The sequence below is a fragment of the Bos indicus genome, chromosome 4, assembly GCF_029378745.1.
Source record: "Bos indicus isolate NIAB-ARS_2022 breed Sahiwal x Tharparkar chromosome 4, NIAB-ARS_B.indTharparkar_mat_pri_1.0, whole genome shotgun sequence".
Classification (NCBI taxonomy): Eukaryota; Metazoa; Chordata; class Mammalia; order Artiodactyla; family Bovidae; genus Bos; species Bos indicus.
Window position 1 is genome coordinate 51,614,392 of NC_091763.1, and position 17,340 is coordinate 51,631,731.

Consider the following 17,340-nt stretch of genomic DNA (forward strand, 5'->3'; position numbering starts at 1 on the left):
TGAACTTCTGTTTTATATTATTCTTTCCCTAACACTAGTGACATCATAATCATCTCCAGGTCCCCAAAGCAGTCAATTTCAGATGGCAACATAACACATTCCAGATATGACAACAGACTATGCAACAAAATGAAAAACTACCCTAGTGTGAGAGAAAGTATTGACAAGCTAAATAGTTGTAATAATAGTCACAAAAATGGCTCTTAAAAAGCACATTAACAACTTCTCATCTTAATCTCTTTATTTAATTATGTGTCTTTGTGGATATGTTTCCAGACCAGTGAGAACATGCATGTACTTAATCCTCAATAAAATTACCATGTTTTAGAAAAATATGACACACCTGTTATAGATTAAGTATATGTATAATATGCAGCTATTAAAAGATGTTAAGACCAAAGTCCTAACATTTCAAGTTTCAAACAATGAGAACAAGATGTGTGTTGAAAATTTGCCAGATACCTACCAATTATTTTAAAGATGTGATTATATTTTTGGATAGATTTGGGCAACAGGTTGAAAGGATTAATTTACAGAAGAAAAGACATAAAGAAAATTTCTCAAGTTGTATTACAGATTTTGTAATTTTATGTATTAATCCTCATTTAGTTCACAAAACAGACATTTACTATATATGTCTACAAAATTCATGGTGTTATACATATTTTTTTAAAAAAGCAAGAGAGACATGATGATTAGAGAATTGATTAACATATACACTGTGCTTAGTTGCTCAGTCGTGTCCAACTCTTTGCGACCCCACAGACTGTTGCCCACCAGGATCCTCTGTCCATGGGGATTCTCCAGGCAAGAATACTGAAGTGAGTTGCCATGCCCTCCTCCAGGGGATCTTCTCAACCCAGGGACTGAACCCAGGTCTCCCCCATCGCAGGCGGATTCTTTACCGTCTAAGCCACAACATATACACTACTACAGAATAAAAATAAAAACCTGTGCATTTGAGGGGTTATGTGGACACACTTACATGTACACGGGCCACAATGCAAAGATCTCACTGTACCTTAGTCATAGGGACTCATGCACTCAGTTTCTGCACCAAATTCAGGCTTAACAATCAAACTTAATTTTATAATCTCAAATATGAAGGAGATACACTTCTACTCTCCAAGATGCAGGAGAGAGAAATGAGTTGAGAGAAATATCATTTTAAAGAAACACTTCCAAGTTTGGTTAGACAATGAAAACATTCTCTCTCACAAGGATCACTAAATTTCTTCTTAAACAACCAACAAACTGACAAGTCAAGGAGCTCAAGGAATTCCAGAAATGGCTTTGTTATCTTGTTTTTATACCATTCCCCCAAACATCACTGACTCTCAGTTTAGTGTACTAAAATGAAAGGTCTCATGTTAAAGAGTTGTGTTAAATATGGGAAGTCATCACTTTAAATATAAAAAATATAAATAATTAGGAATTTAGGGCTCTTCCTCCCTAGAAGCCAGCAACGGTGCTTCCTAAACAATAGCTAAATACTGAGACAATCACCAATCGCTGTTAAATTCTTTAGCTGTCCTATTTCAATTCATGCTGTATAAGACCCATGAGATAAACCTCTTATAGCATTAACACTAATTTAAGTCCTGTTTGCCAACTAAGACTTAAAATTATGGGGCAGAGAAGCAACTGGTATATAGAACTGTGTTAGAATTATGAGGAGAAAAAAGGTTCACCATTAAAGGTTATTATCATTTATTTCTAGAGTTAAAAATCTATGGGGTGGAAAGAAAATATGAACAATAATGAAGCTATAATTTAATTATGTACTGTGCTCTTATGGACAAGAAAAATTAATAAAAACAAAAAAAGGCCAAAAACTTCATTTATTCTAAACTCGGAGAATCGTATTTTGAACTGGCCTGAAAACTTGCTCTGACTAATCATGTTACAATTCTGATCCCCCAGCACATCAACCTGGAGGAAACCTTACTGTGTTGGGCTTCATACTGGGATCCATGATGCTGCAGCTGCTGAGAACGCCGGTAACAGCCATCTCCAGCTTTCAGGGCCTGCTTAAACAGCTTCTCTGCTTCAGCAATGGTTGTTGCTTCTTCTTCAGCCAAGAGAATATAAGCAGTTGCACACCTGTCCATGCAGATAATAGCCACCATCAATTACAAATCCAGGGACATTGTAGTAGCTGTAGGAGTGCATGCAGAAGGGCAGGAGTTACACCAGAACATGCAGAGTGGCCAACTGGTTCATGCACCCCTGTTTGCAGTTGTTGACATAAAATAATGGTACGAAAGAAATGTCTGTGTTTTAGCTTGAAAGGGACGATGAGTAGTGTTAGGAGCATGGGGCTTACATATGGACTCTGCCCCTTATTAGTGTGTCCCTTTGGGCGAGTTATTACTCTGCCTCCCTGATGGAGAACATGGAATCTACTTGTTCACAGCATTGTTGTGAAGGTTAAGTAAGGTGATGCATGAAAAGTGCTCAGTACAGTAGTAGCCAGCATGTGGTACATGCTCAACAATGTCATTAATGATGGCAATGGTAATAGCTGTTGTTAAACATCTCCTTCTGACACTCAGTTAGAAATACCAGAAAGTTTACTTCTATTTACTACACACAGATTCTCTTTAGTCTTAGGATTTATTCAGAATGAGAAATTCATTAAACCAAGTAAGTTGTTTCACAAGCAGTGCTTCAGCATCTCATTACAGTTAGCACTGGTTTCCTATGTCAGAGAAGAAGCCTAGAAGAACCTACAGGTAGAGGTTATTTCAGAAGAGCTCAAAATTTGATTCAGCCTCAGTAGCAAGCAAGAGTTAAATTTCATACCTTTAACAATAATAGCTACCACCTGATGCTTACTATATATTAAGGACTGTACCAGGCACTTAACATATATCATCTCATTTAATCCTTTCAACAACCTCTAACGTAGAAAGTCAGAAAGGATAAATAGTCAACTAATGAACAAGGGGAACTCTTGAAAATTTAAACCTTCCAAATGGTAGAAGAACAACTCAACTGCCAAAGAAAGGGAATGTGATAAGGAAATGGTGAGGCCAGAGCAGACCACACAGGTCCTGATCTATAACATCCCTTGGCTTTCTCCACTGCCTCTCTCGTGGTCATTTCCCTATTTATCAGAGCCTCCATCAGACCACAAGAGAGAAAAACAGAAAGGGAAACCAAATGTTACTTCTACTATTCATAAACTAAAATAGCCAGCTAGGAAACAGAGGCTGAATTCATGAGTAATATGAGATTTGGGGTTACTCATTAACCTCAGCCTTGAGGAGGGGTCTTTTAATTCTTTAGCCAATCCCTCTAATTTCAGGCAGGACTGATCAATAGGGCTTTAAACTGAATGTGGTGAGGTAGGGAGGAAAAATGCCCAGGGAAAAAAAAGTTGTAAAACCAATTACTGTGGAAGGCAGCACATATGACTTGGAGAGAATAATCATGATGCTGAAACTGCCCAGTAACTCACTGGAGAAAATAAGTGGGTTGGGCAATCAGGAAGCAATACTTCATGCTTTAGGTGCTGACACATGAATATGGGTCCAGGGTTATAAAGTGAAAATTGAGATTATAATACTGAGTGGTAGACACAATATCAGAGGAATTAGCTATAAGATTACAGTTGGTGGGCTGGGAACTCAAGACAGGTTGGGGCTAGCTTGCTTGCTTTGTTTATTTATATTGCAAATAGCACTCTTAGGAGGAGAGGCAGAGTAGCACTACTGGCCAAGAAAGCATACATCTATGTGGAGACTCATGAATCTGGGGTAGAAACATGCTAAGAGTTTATGAGTGAAGGAGAAAGGAAAGAGCAGTAGAAGTGCTAATGGTTGGTGGGGACAGAACAGACTGCTCAGCTCAATGGGAGATAGAGATGATGTGTCCTTGTCACAACACAATACACATACAGAAGCAAGAAAGTATGGTGATGGGGGTGTCAACCATCCAGATATCTGCTAGAATATGTCTCATTTGGTTAGAAGGAGGGCACTTAACAGGTTCTTGACTTACTTTGGTAACAATTTTATCTCCCAGATGGTAGAGGAAGCAATTAGGGGAACTTCAACTCTGGACCTAATTCTGACCAAGAAGAAAAAAATAGTTGGTGAAATGAAAATTGATAGGAACATTCAGAGAGTTACTATGTCATTTCAGAGTTTAGGATAGTAAAAGAAGGTAAGGTGGACTTCAAAAAATTCAAAGAAAAGAGGCATGATTCAATGGCATGAGATGCAGAAGGCAAATGGTTTAAGAGGGTTGGCAGCTTCCAAATGTCTAATCACAACTGCAATCACAAATGATCCTCTCGGGAAGAAAAGAGGGGTGACAAGTAACCACTATGGCTGCACAGAGGTCGCTCACAAGATCATATTTTTAAAGGACATGTAAAAAAAGATGGAAAGAAGGTATGTGATGAAGGGCTATAAGAGAGTGAAATGAGCTTATAAGAATGTCAGGAGAGCTGCAACTTCACATTAGCTGAAGCTCGCAAAACAAAATAAAGGCAAAACGGAAAATGCTAAAGACAACCATCTATTCCCTGTATTCATATTATGTTTAAGGCCCTGTAACCACCCCAACTTCTCCAAAACCATGACAATATAAATAAGGAAAAAAGACAAACAACACAACAACGTCAAAACGAGGAAAGTTTATAGTTCGTAGCAACAGATAGTAAAGAGAAAACAAAACTCTCTAACTCCTATTTTCTTCCTGGTTTCTCCATCAGGAAGAATGACTGTCAGACTGACAAAGGGAGAAGAAATTAAACTCTAAAATGAATTAAAAAGATGTAAGATAGCACATAACTGATCTATGCTAAATGAATTACTATACTGGGATGGGCAAATCCCAGAAAGCCAACAGATCTTGTAGGCAGCCCATGGAATTGCTCTCTGCGGATTGTTAAGAAATCACAAACAATGGAAAGGTACTAGAAGATGAAATGACAAATGTAGTAAAAATGTTCAAAAAGGGGAAGAAGGCAGACTTCCCAAACTACAGAACAATTTGGTTCTGATTTGGAAAGATATTCTAATGGATTATTAAAGGGATAGTTTCTAGGCATTTTGAAAAGAAAGTAGTGAATGCTGGAAGCTAGCTTAAATTCACTAAGAATAAATAAATCAGGCTGTGTTAACCTAATGTACTCTAATGGATTTACTGCACATTAAAGATCCATAGCTACAAGTAGTATCTCAAAACGCAGAAATACAGGCTGAATCATGGTGTAACTAGGTGGCTTAGTAATTGGTTGTACAATAAAACCCAAAGAACGATGGTTTGTGAAAACATGACTCTAGAGCGTGGTTTCTATATGTAGCGTCACAGGGTTCTTTCCCTGGTCCTGCCACTTTTATCAGAAACATGGATGACACATAGAACGTAGGCATATCAAATTTACAGATGACAAGAAACTGGAAAATAAATATGTTGCATGACAGAATCAGAAACCAAATAGATCAACAGGTTACACTGGCAGGATTTCCAACTCTCAAGTGAATCTTTTCACTAAGACCTCTGAAGATTCTGTAACCTTCTTCAGAAAAATCATAAAATAGTTTAACAATGACCACTTGGCAGGGAGAGTGCTGAGGTGATTCAAGCACCAGATGGGTGTTTGAGTTACATGACCTTTAAGGCCTCTGCCAACCCTGAGCTTTTATGACTCCAGTTTTAAGAATCTCTCATTTTCTGAGATCTCCAGACAAGAGTTTCCAGCCTTCCTTGGTGACCCACAGAATGTTTAACAACACTAAGGACATCATTTCCTCCTTGTCTTGACCTTGTAATATTTTTAAAGTGTAATTTCTTCACTTTATGTTTTTACTATGTTTCCTCCCCAGTAGAAGTTCTACCTAGAAAATCTGATGGCACAAATGAGCACTGTATGTCTGGAAAAATGTCCCTGTCATAATGTGTTAGGTATGAAAGCACTGTATTTATTTTATGTCCACACAGTATTCCACAGCTAGCCCTTAAATGATTTAATTTAGGACCATAGCAAAGCCACTAAATTTTTCTCTAAAATGACTAAAACTACCTTCACATGGATGTCCTTTAAATTTTTTTTAAATAAATTAATGCCCCCAAAATAATCCTCAAATTCAAATACATAGTTTAGTGTAAGTATCCCATGAATGGCAACTGAAAACATTCAGCAAAGCAAGATTTCCCCCCACTTACTCATTTATCTCTAAGGCTTCGTGGGCAGCAGAAATCCTAGCTTGGGGGTTTCTCTCTCTCCAGGCTTTCTGCATTACTATTTTAGAAAAAGAGAGATGAAGTCAATATATATGCTCAGGAAGATTCAGTACAAGAGCTAAATTAATAGCTTTTTTTGAATTACAAAAGAAGAGTTCACTTACCAAGTGGGTTAGCCCAAAACTCTAAAGTCAAACAAATACATTCGAATTTGCTATTCCATTGTCCTTCAACAGCTGATTTAAAATCTTTCTTAGGCTCATAAAACTAGAGACCTAATATCTTATATACTAAACCATAGTCTATAATCATAGAGACTTAATTAAGATTTCTTAATCTGGGAGACATGACCTTTCATTCTGTCTCAACCAAAGATTTAGTTAGCTTCATATAAGATCTATATTTCTTAATATAGAAAGTAAATTTAAAGTAAGTAAATCCAACTTTGGTATACGTTTTAAAAATAACATTTTCAATTATAATGAGGGGACTCATGTCTGCAATAACACTTCATGGCAATAAAGCTTTATTTAAGTAGCAACTTTCTGTGTCTTACTGGTCAATCTCCAATTTAATATTTTATTCATCAGGGTTTTTGTAGAGCAGACATTCTAAAAGTAGTCACTTTGATCTCTAAAACAAACAAAAAGCCCTCCCACTCAGTAACTATCTAAAGGATTTTCCATACTTGCATCTGCAGGACGCAGATGGTCCGAGTCACAGGTAAAGAAGGTCTGATGGTCCTGGGCAGAGAGATTCATGTCATAGTAAGTCAGAGGCTCTCGTCCAGTCACCCAAGTGTACCTGTAAAAGAGAAGTAAAATGATCAGACACTTCTGAGAGAGGAAAGCAAGACCTACAAAATATTAAGCTGCATAGGTGTTGAACTATAACCCATTAACTAAGTACTACTGCCAATAAATTAAAAACAAAATAATCATGCTAGTCTCCTTTTAGGAAGTATATCAGCAGAAAAACAGTTTAAAAATTCTGCTATATTTTTGTCTTAAAATTTTAGTAGCACTAGCTAATGAAAACCTTCCCTAATTAGTATTATGCATAGAGATTTCCCCAAAGCTATGAAAATTCTGATTTGCCTACTTACTCTACAAAATTAAATTCTAACATTACTTCTGGGGCATCTTTATAACCATGTTCCAGGTAAGCTACAAAATATTTTGACTTTATAATATATAATGAAAAAATAACTGTAATAGAAAAATCTCTAAAAACAACAGGTTTGTATGTTATTCTAAGTTCAAAGCTAAAATATTTATAAAACAGAAAAATCAAAATATTTGAGCATCAAAAAATGGAAGCACTAAACAGACTGTTTTAAATGACCCCTAAATGAACCTACAAAAACATCTACTGCTGTCTTTGCCCTCTGAACTAGACCCATTAATTTTCCAAGCTGGCAAAATGCTTACCGATTATATTCAGCACCCCTAAATAAATTAAGTGGATTTCGCCATACTTTGCATTCTGCAACAAAGAGAATGTGAAAATGTTACACATAAGTTCAGAGACACTACAAGCTAATTAATTCAGCAAAACACCCTTCCTGGCCATTTGATAAGATAATTTTATTCTCTATCTTCTACATGGGAAGCAATGTGGAAAAACTCTGGGTAGTTAATCAGGAAATGTAGCTTAGGCACCAGGACTTCGGAAAGTTTCACTTAATCTCTCTGGACTGAAGTTTCCTCATTTGTTAAATCAAGGCACATGCCAAAATCAGCTAGTTCATTACTTCCATAGTCACTTCAAGAGATCCAAATACATTCTATAAATTTATTTCTAAATGATAGGTAGAGGCAAAACTACTTTCTATAACTCTAAAATATATCTTACAGTGTCTATCTATGTAACAAGCTAAATTTAAGCTCCAGAGTACAATGTGCAAAGAACCTCAGGCTCTTAATTAGGGCCTATTCTAATATTGATTTTGTGATAATTCACCAGGTTGCTTTTATACTGCTGGAAAGGAGTGGCAAGAAAATTAATACTAAAGCTACCATCACTATAGGGAGACATGTTATGAAAAAAATTGTTTTCAAATACTTTACCATGGTTTACTTATGCAGAAACAGGTAATTAATCATCATACTAATATCATAATGATAACATGTACTAATAGATTATACATTTTGTTATACAAGAACCACAGGCAGAACCATAGGACTTTAATTTAGAAAAGTAAACCATTAGCTTTTTAAGACAGTTATAGTAAATGTGTGACTAATAAGCTGCAATTCTTTTAAAATAGTCTATGATTAAGACTTTCTACTGATTCAGAATGCTATTAATATTTCTTTGGATGAATAATTTTTTATTAGAAAATAAAATCAGTTAACAGTATTTAAAAACCCATGTGTGCTGTCAGCCAAAAAAACACACCCAAAGACAAAGAGACACAAAAGTGAGCAATTATTGCAGAAACTGAAAGAACATTAAAGGCCATGAATGATTCATTAAGACTCTACCCTCAGTCCTGTTACATTCAATATCATCCATCCATTCATTCACCTATCCATCCATCCAATATATGAATACATTAACTGAGCACCCAGTGGGTCAAACAAATGCATAAGCCATGGGTTACAATACAGCGTGAAAATGGGGGAAAACATAAAGCACTACGGGAACACCGTGTGCAATCTCAATACATTTTTTAAAAACAGCGAATGAAAGGCGTATACATAACAGGAAGTCGTGTCCTTATTTTAAAAAAATAAATTTATCTTTAAATTAGGGCAAGATCCCACCTGAAATTTACTTTACGTTTGGAAACAATGGTCCTAAATTTTTTGTCACTTAGCTTAACTTGCCATTTAAGAAATGATCTTTGCTAAGTTAGTTTAGCATTACTGAATTTTGTTCTTGAGAAACTGAAATTCAATGGCTGTCATTTCATATGAAACTAATTAGAAAGTTACACTTCCCTTAAGTAAATGCTTTTTTTCCAGACATGAAGCTCCTTAGTGGGGTCACTAACGTACTTCAAATTATGGCTTGAAACAACTGGTGAGCCAAACAACCATGATCTCAGTACTTATAGCTTCTACAGCTCTGAGGTCCCCACAGCTCCCAATCCCTCCTAAGATGATGTCTTTTAAGATTCCAAATCTCTTCTTAAATCTTCTGAAAGCTTCATGAATATTACAAGGTTTGTATTTAACATATAATAAACAGGCATACAAATCTGTATTCAATGATGGTCATTTCTAACATTATTTACAATAAATAGGGACATTTGTACAAGCCTCTCCCCTAACAAATTTCATCTGAAATATCAGTAAAAAAGTTATGGCAAAAATTTTGCCTCCATCGAAGACATGATATTGCCTGGAAGGATAAGTGCTATTCAAATATCAGTTGACAAATTATAAAGAAAATTATCTTTCATTAAAATTTTAACTCTATTATGCATTTGATGCAAATGAAATTATTTCTAAATAAAAATAACCCCAAAGAGAAAGGGTGTGTATAATTAAAGCTTTACTTAGCAGTATTTAAAGATGCCATCTTTATTTAGGAAGTGCCAAGATATAGCCAGCAGGGGGTGCTGCAAACATTTTGAAATATTGTTTTTATGACTTCAAGAGTACTGATCTTAAAAAAAAATCATTGTTACTATTAGTGTCATACATATGGTCTGTATGCAGTTTCTTCAGCTACTTCTAAAACTTAGAAATGAGTATATGAGCAACTGTAACAGATGTTAAATGTTCTGAATGAGAACAAACGTGATGAGGAAATATATAAGAAATGTCTTCATGAGCTGCATCCTTCAAGTTGAGGGTGTGGAGAAGGTACAATTTTCTTTTAAGAAATAAACAATCTATAGGTTTAATATGAACACGTGTAAAATTTCTCTTCAAATTAGCTTAGAGCTACATTCATTTCTTCTTTGCTGCTATGTATCATGATTTTATCTTTACTACAAAAACTCTCTTTTCTGGAATCATTCTAGGGAACATACCCCATAAATTTCTGATGTTTTCATGATATAGACAAAGGTTGTAAATGCCAAAATTATCATAATATGAAGATTTAAGTCAAGAAATTAAACTCAGGTCTTCAGCGGATAAAAGTTTTTCTTTATGAGGCCTACTTTCTTATCTTGTATCTTTGGGAAATAAATTTCTTATTTACATCTGAATTAAAACTTTACCTCCAAAAGGTATTTGCATTATCCATCAATATCAACAATTTTAGTGCTCTTTAGAAGCACTAAAGCTTGACTGGGACTCATCAAGGGCTTGCTACCATCATTAATAGTTGAAAATATGTCCCTGATATACTTAACCATGCCCTCTCTGGTTCCATCTGTACCAACTCACAGAGAAGTCTCCACCTACAACTGCTGACTGAAATGTTCAGACCTCACCAAGCAAGCTAGAATGCAATTCAAGAGAAAGAAAATCACTAAATATTGGGAAAGCACTTGTTTAGTTCCAGAAGTCTGGAGAAAAGATTCCATTCATCCATAGGATGATAATAAATTTCTGTGTGAGAGATAAAGAACATAAAAAATAATGCCTACTACTTTCAAGGACTTATAAAATGCTCAAATCTTTTTTTCAGTCTTCCCACTCACCATTCCCTACCACAACTTTCCATCTCAGCGGATACTTATTTCCTGTCTTTTCATATCCACCCCCAAACATGCCCCCCCACACCCCACCCCAGTTACTCACTGGACTAAGGGTTTAAGCGCTAATAGAATGGCTATTACGCCTTAGTCCTTGCAGGAAGTCCTAGGTCCCTGCCCCGCCCCCCAAAAAAAGATACATTTTATGATCTGCTAAGTCCCTTCAGTCCTGTCTGACTCTGTGTGACCCCAGAGACCGCAGCCCACTAGACTTCCCCGTCCCTGGGATTCTCCAGGCAAGAACACTGGAGTGGGTTGCCATTTCCTTCTCCAGTGCATGAAAGTGAAAAGTGAAAGTGAAGTTGCTCAGTCCTGTCTGACTCTTCACAACCCCATGGACTGCAGCCTACCAGGCTCCTCAGCCCATAGGATTTTCCAGGCAAGAGTACTGGAGTGGGGTGCCATTGCCTTCTCCATTTTATGACCTAGACACACTTATACATTGGTAGAAAAAGAAAAAGATACCTAACTACTATCCGGTATCCATATGAAGAAGTTCTTATAAAAGGAGTAAATATACTGAGAGAACATGATCACAGTCCTCAAGTAAAAAGAGAACTTAATTCTTGGGAAAAACCAAAAGACTCTAAAGTCATAGGGCTTTTTATCATCATATGGAAGAAAATATTTTTCTATATCCAATTTTTTTAACTCTGGAAACTTTTTTCTCCTAAAATTAAAATATAGACATAGAAAGAATCCCCACTCCTAGGACTTTCAAATATACAACTAATTTATAGTCTAGGAAGATGTACTATACTAAAATTTACCACCTCGTCCCTGGATCCAAAATGTAATGATGACAGTAATACTATTATAGTACAAATGGCAGCAATAGCAACTTTGTCATAGCTATAAGCTTGATTTTCATTGAGCCTTTCTATAAAAAAGCTTAAAGCTCAAGTCATCTATATTCCTTACATAAGCTAGTGAGGGTCACAGAGTAGGCCCTTTTTATACAAGTAAAGGGTAAAGCATAAAGGGTAAAAGCTACATAATTTCCCCAAGGAAAAGTAAGTGAGATTATGACCTGGTATCCAGCCTGCCTAACAATTACCTACAATATACAACAGACCTGTTACCCTGCAACATCATATTTTAAAAATCCTGTGACTTTATCAATTACTTTTTCTACTAGAGAAACAGTTTTGGAAGTCCTCTAGGGAAATATTAGGCACTTGAAAATAATACTTTAAAATATTTTAGTTCCAAAGTACAATGGAGAAGGGCTCTAAATAATGTTCCATCAGATATATTATGACAATCAAGATTAACCTCAAGTTAGTCAATTTCTAACATGTGATTCTGCATTTATTTATTAGCTCTGCTATATCAGAAATGAATACTCAGTGAATACAAGCCCATCTTAAGCAATCATTAAGAGTAACAAAATATCCATTTTCTTAAATAATTAAGCTTTAATTGTTTTCATAACTTTTTGAAATAATTATTTTGAAAAGAATACTAGAAGTAAAGGCACAAAGTATTAATAATATATAGGTAGCATTCAATTCAAAAAATATATTACCCTTTCAAATTCTTTTATGGAATGAGAAAGGTGCAAATAATTATGAGTTTTAAGATCATTTTTATTGACCTGCTTTATTCAAGACAGTGTATAACTTTCTTCAAGAATATTGCTAAAATGGCTAACCTCTGTGTCTCTCATACATTTATCATTGGTCATTTCTGATCTAAGTCAATCAATTCTATCAAATAATATGAAGACCATAAAATATTTAATAAGTAAATATTCACCAGGGGCCAAACGTGTTTTTGAGGAATTTTCACCAGTCAACTGGAGAGCTAATCTATCCTAGAACACACATTTTTAATGGCTAAAGACTTCAAAAGATGTAATAAGCATTGCCTAAGAGAATCACTTTCAACACTTAATAGATTTTGGCAAGTATAAACTGAGTTTCCCCTGATTGAGGTTATTAAAGAGCAATTCTAAAGGCTCTGGACATATAGCAACTTGAAATTTTGCTAATGGATATATTTGAAATGCAAGCTCTGAAAGGCCTGGTCTTAGGATATATATTTACAATCTATGAGTTTCTTCATCTCCATTGCTTTTCTTTAATTTGTTACCTGTATTAAACCAGTGCTTGAACTGCCTATAGTGATGTAATGAACCTTAATTAAGAATTCCAGGTGAAATTCTTAGTAAAAGTTTTATATAAAAATGGATATGATATGGACTTCCCTAGTGGCTCAGTAGTAAAGAATCCACCTGCCAATGCAAGAGATACAGGTTCAATCCCTGCGTCGGGAAAACCCCCTGGAAAAGGAAATGGCAATCCAATCCAGTGTTCTTGTCTGGAGAATCCCATGGACAAAGGAGCCTGGCAGGTTACAGTCCATAGAGTCAAAAAAGATATGATATACATTTATCTTAAAGTGAGAGTAAAATGAGATGACTTACAACATTATGCCAAATGACTATAACCAGAGTTTGTCTAAAGATCCAGTTCTATGCAAGAGGCTATTAACATATCTCAGAGAATTTAATTTTTGGAGAAGGAAATGGCATCCCACTCCAGTGTTCTTGCCTGGAGAATCCCATGGATGGAGAAGCCTGGTAGGCTGCAGTCCATGGGTTCGCACAGAGTCGGACACAACTGAAACGACTTAGCAGCAGCAGAGAATTTACACTTGACTTTGGCAAGGATAATTCTTATGTGATGGAGCACCCTGCACTTTTGTAAATATCTTGAAGAAGATGAACACTGCAAACCTTTGTCTTTGAGGCATCTTATTTGAGAACAGGGCAAATTATCAAACAGATATTCCCATAAACCCAAATTCAGAATGTTCTTAGACCCTGAGAATCCCTTGCCTTAAGATAGGAGAAGGTGGACACATTTTAAATCCCTATGCATCATCAATTCATAAGTTAAGCCGAATTAAGCAATGGCAGCAAGAGTAAGTGTAAATACACACTGGATGCCATTAATAATTTTTATATTGATTGCATGTTAAAATGAAAATATTTAGACATATTTGTTTAAAGAAAATACACATTTCACTTGTACATTTTTATTATTCTGATTATTAAAATGCTAAAATTACACTTGTAGTTAGCATTATATTTCCATGAGACAGTGCTCACTTAGAGATTTAGTTGGGTATGTAGTTTTGTGCAGCTAGGTCATTTGGAAAAAGGATGAAAGTAAACCATCTGAATTATTCAAAAGAACATGCCAAATCATGAAAGAGGAGACAGGAATAAATATATTCAGCTTTCCTTTGTATAATTCTGATCACAGGTTATTAATTGTGTTATTAGATGTAATGAATTTTTAAAAATGGCAACAGGAAACATGGTGATGTGGAAAATACATCAGCAGGGTTTATCAGAAATTGTGTATCTGTGACAAAAAAAGCCATTTAGCTCCCAAATAAATTGAGACAAGTGAAATGTTCACAAATGCTAACCTAAGCCAAACAATCAGAAATTTGGCTAGATTAAGAAGCTGTATTATTAATTACACATTTCTGCTCTAGTCCATAAACAAAGATCACTACAAATTTTGAGAGGATTTGCACTTGGGCCAATTTACACAGATCCAAATGTTAAACAGCATATGAACAGTCTGTCCTATAACAATCACTTCCCATTTCTCCACTGCAAATTATTCTTAGTAGACCAGGTCTTTCAGCTTTTAATAAAACAAATGATTCTTTAAGGAAAGAGCTATACTATGAGTTTTCATATAGTCCAATGCTTATATAAGTCCTATTCTCTGTTTTAGCTTTTTCAATGATTTTTTCAAATAAGGAATACTATTTAACTGCCTTTGCCAATGTTCATGGGACTTAGTTAGCCATGTTTATTTCATGTAATATTCAGCCAAGAAACATCTTGTGATGATTCTTTTATTAAAGCAACAGTAATTTTGTTATTAAGGCAGTATAAATTTTGAAACAAATTCCTCCATTTTAATAAAATATATTAATTACTCTCAGCTTTGGATCTTCTTTTTCCTTTATACTTAACTGAAACCAGACAATGAAGTAGACAATGCTTAAGGGTAAAGATATAGAGAGACAACATACTTTTATACAATAGCATTTTTCTTGTTCAAAAATAAAAATCACAACAAGAAAAGAGACGTGAGAAATGGTATTAGTCCCATGTTATCTGGCATTTCCATAACAACATTTATGTGTGTTGAGCTGAGTTAGTGAAATAGTAGAAACCCAAATGTCAAGAAGAAGCGGTCTGAGGGAGCCCTCAACATACTAGGAGAAAGTAATTTCTGTTTTCCTAAATGTAATTATTTGAATACTGTTATGAAATCAAATCATAGATGCTGTATCTGTTATAGGAGATGAATAGAAATATTGAATGCATAGTAGTAGACATTCAGCCAATACTAGAGGAAGAGAATTAATAATAATACTTAAAAGCTCAATATTAGTGAGGTAAAAACTCAGTACAATTAAAACTGGGAATTTCCATGATCATTATTGTAGAATATATTTTTATAAAGGACTGTAATTTTCCCTTTAAAAGCTGCTACTAAGCTTCCCTTTACAAGCACTAAGAGTAGCATCAAGATTTATATAATGCATAAGATTTGTTCCAGGCACCCACAGAGAGGGGGAGAGAGAGAGAGAGCAAAGTAACAGTGACAATGAGAGTATAAACTCTTTGTCACATTAAGGAATGATGTCAAGAGATTTAAATTAGGTAGAAAGAATTTTAATGAAAATAAAAACACATTCACAATAAAAATGTCCTTAAATGAGGCTGCTTTCTGTAAATCTATTAATTTTCTACAATGTTCTGTGTCATCCGAAGACTACAGTAACTTGGGTCAGGCAGGGTACATTTAACCTGCAGGGTCTTCCAACAGATGCAAAGTGATGGTGATTATCCACACTGCTTATGTGACAATGACTGCAGGATCAAGATTCCTCACTAGAATAATATGCCACCCATGTAAGAATAGTCGGTCAACGTGGTATTTTACTTTGCTCAGATCTCTTTCTGTTTCTTTCACAAAATGGATGAGTTTATAAAGTCCCAGACAATTTTGTTACCTCAGTGGTACCATCTCTCACACATGTACCCTTTAGAATGAAATAAATATGTACCCAGAGGTGCCCATTACCATGGTGGGCTGGCAAAGGGTATATTATTAATAAAAGATCATTGAATCAACATCAGATATTGTATATATATATATGTATATATATGTACATGTGTGTGTGTGCGTGTGTATGTGCTGTGTGCTCAGTTGCTCATTCATGTCTGACTCTTTGTGATCTCATGAACTACAGGCCACTGGGCTCCTCTGTCCATGAGATTTCCCTGGCAAGAATAGTGGAGTGGGTTGCCATGCCCTCCTCCAGGGGATCTTCCCAAGCCAAGGATCGAACTCGAGCCTCTTGCATCTCCAGCACTGGCAGGCAGGTTCTTTACCACACAGCCACCTGGGAAGCCCACATACATATATACATATAGTTGTTGTTTACTCCTGAGTCGTGTCTGACTCTTTTGCAACCCCCTGAACTGTAGCCCACCAGGTTCCTCTGTTCATGGGATTTTCCAGGCAAGAATATTGGAGTGGTTGCCATCTCCTTCTCCATACACACACACACACACACAATGCTCATTGATGCCTATCACCTGGCTAGACAGTTATGAAATATTGAATGAGTTATTTTAGGGAGGAAAGAAAAAAAGATCTAACTTAGTTCTTTTATCTCTTCTTCAACCTTCAAGTCTCAGAACTGGTACCATCTCCTTCAAGAAGCAAACTTCTTCCCCTAGTTTGGATTGGGAACCCCTCCTTTGTACTCCATAGTGTTGCATGTTTCCCTCATATGATCATAGCACTGAACACTGTTTCCTTCAACAGACACAAGAGTTCGATGGGGGCAAGGACTCTGGCATTATTTTTAAACCAGGCCAGGTTCACATTAGAGATTTGGGAAATGTTTATTGAATTGATAAAGAGACCAATCTAGGAAATTATATTCATCCCTCTTCTTTTATGAGGGGAGAAATTACAGGCCTTGTATGTCCTCATTCTTTCATCTACCGAGTTTCAATGATAAAGTAGAGACTATTCAAAATGCTAGAGATACTATGATTAAGCAGGAAGGTTAAAAAATTCATTATAATTTAGTAAATGTTGCTAAAAGTAAACATATTATGAGTCAACAAAGGTGTAGAGATAGTGCACAGCCTCTCAGAGAGGGTTTCCCTGGAGGTAGCATTTGAGTTGGGTTGTGTGGCTCAGTGGTAAAGAATCCACCTACCAATGCAGGAGACGTGGGTTCAATCCCTGGATCGGAAAGATCCCCTGGAGGAGGAAATGGCAGCCCACTCCAGTATTCTTGCCTAGAGAATCCCATGGACAGAGGAGCCTGGCAGGCTACAGTCCAGCAAAGAGTCGGAAGCGACTGAGCACAGCACATGTGAAAGATAAGCAAGCACAGAAAGAGGGCAAACAGGCTTCTGGGCAGAG

At 36.0% G+C, this 17,340-nt stretch overlaps 1 protein-coding gene across 8 annotated transcripts in view; it reads right to left on the minus strand.

The window, feature by feature from the left end:
• Nucleotides 1-17,340, minus strand: part of ST7 (suppression of tumorigenicity 7) — a 268,621-nt gene that overhangs the window by 93,302 nt on the left and 157,979 nt on the right. For 6 of the 8 annotated variants that reach the window (XM_019958716.2, XM_019958714.2, XM_070787795.1 and 3 more), the window contains 5 exons: nucleotides 7,629-7,683; nucleotides 6,887-7,002; nucleotides 6,181-6,256; nucleotides 4,006-4,074; nucleotides 1,949-2,103 (listed from right to left, as the gene is read on the minus strand). In XM_019958716.2, the coding sequence (XP_019814275.1) occupies nucleotides 1,949-2,103; nucleotides 4,006-4,074; nucleotides 6,181-6,256; nucleotides 6,887-7,002; nucleotides 7,629-7,683 (471 nt within the window). The remainder of the gene's footprint in view (nucleotides 1-1,948; nucleotides 2,104-4,005; nucleotides 4,075-6,180; nucleotides 6,257-6,886; nucleotides 7,003-7,628; nucleotides 7,684-17,340) is intronic. The other 2 variants (XM_019958718.2, XM_019958717.2) reach the window with 1 other exon arrangement.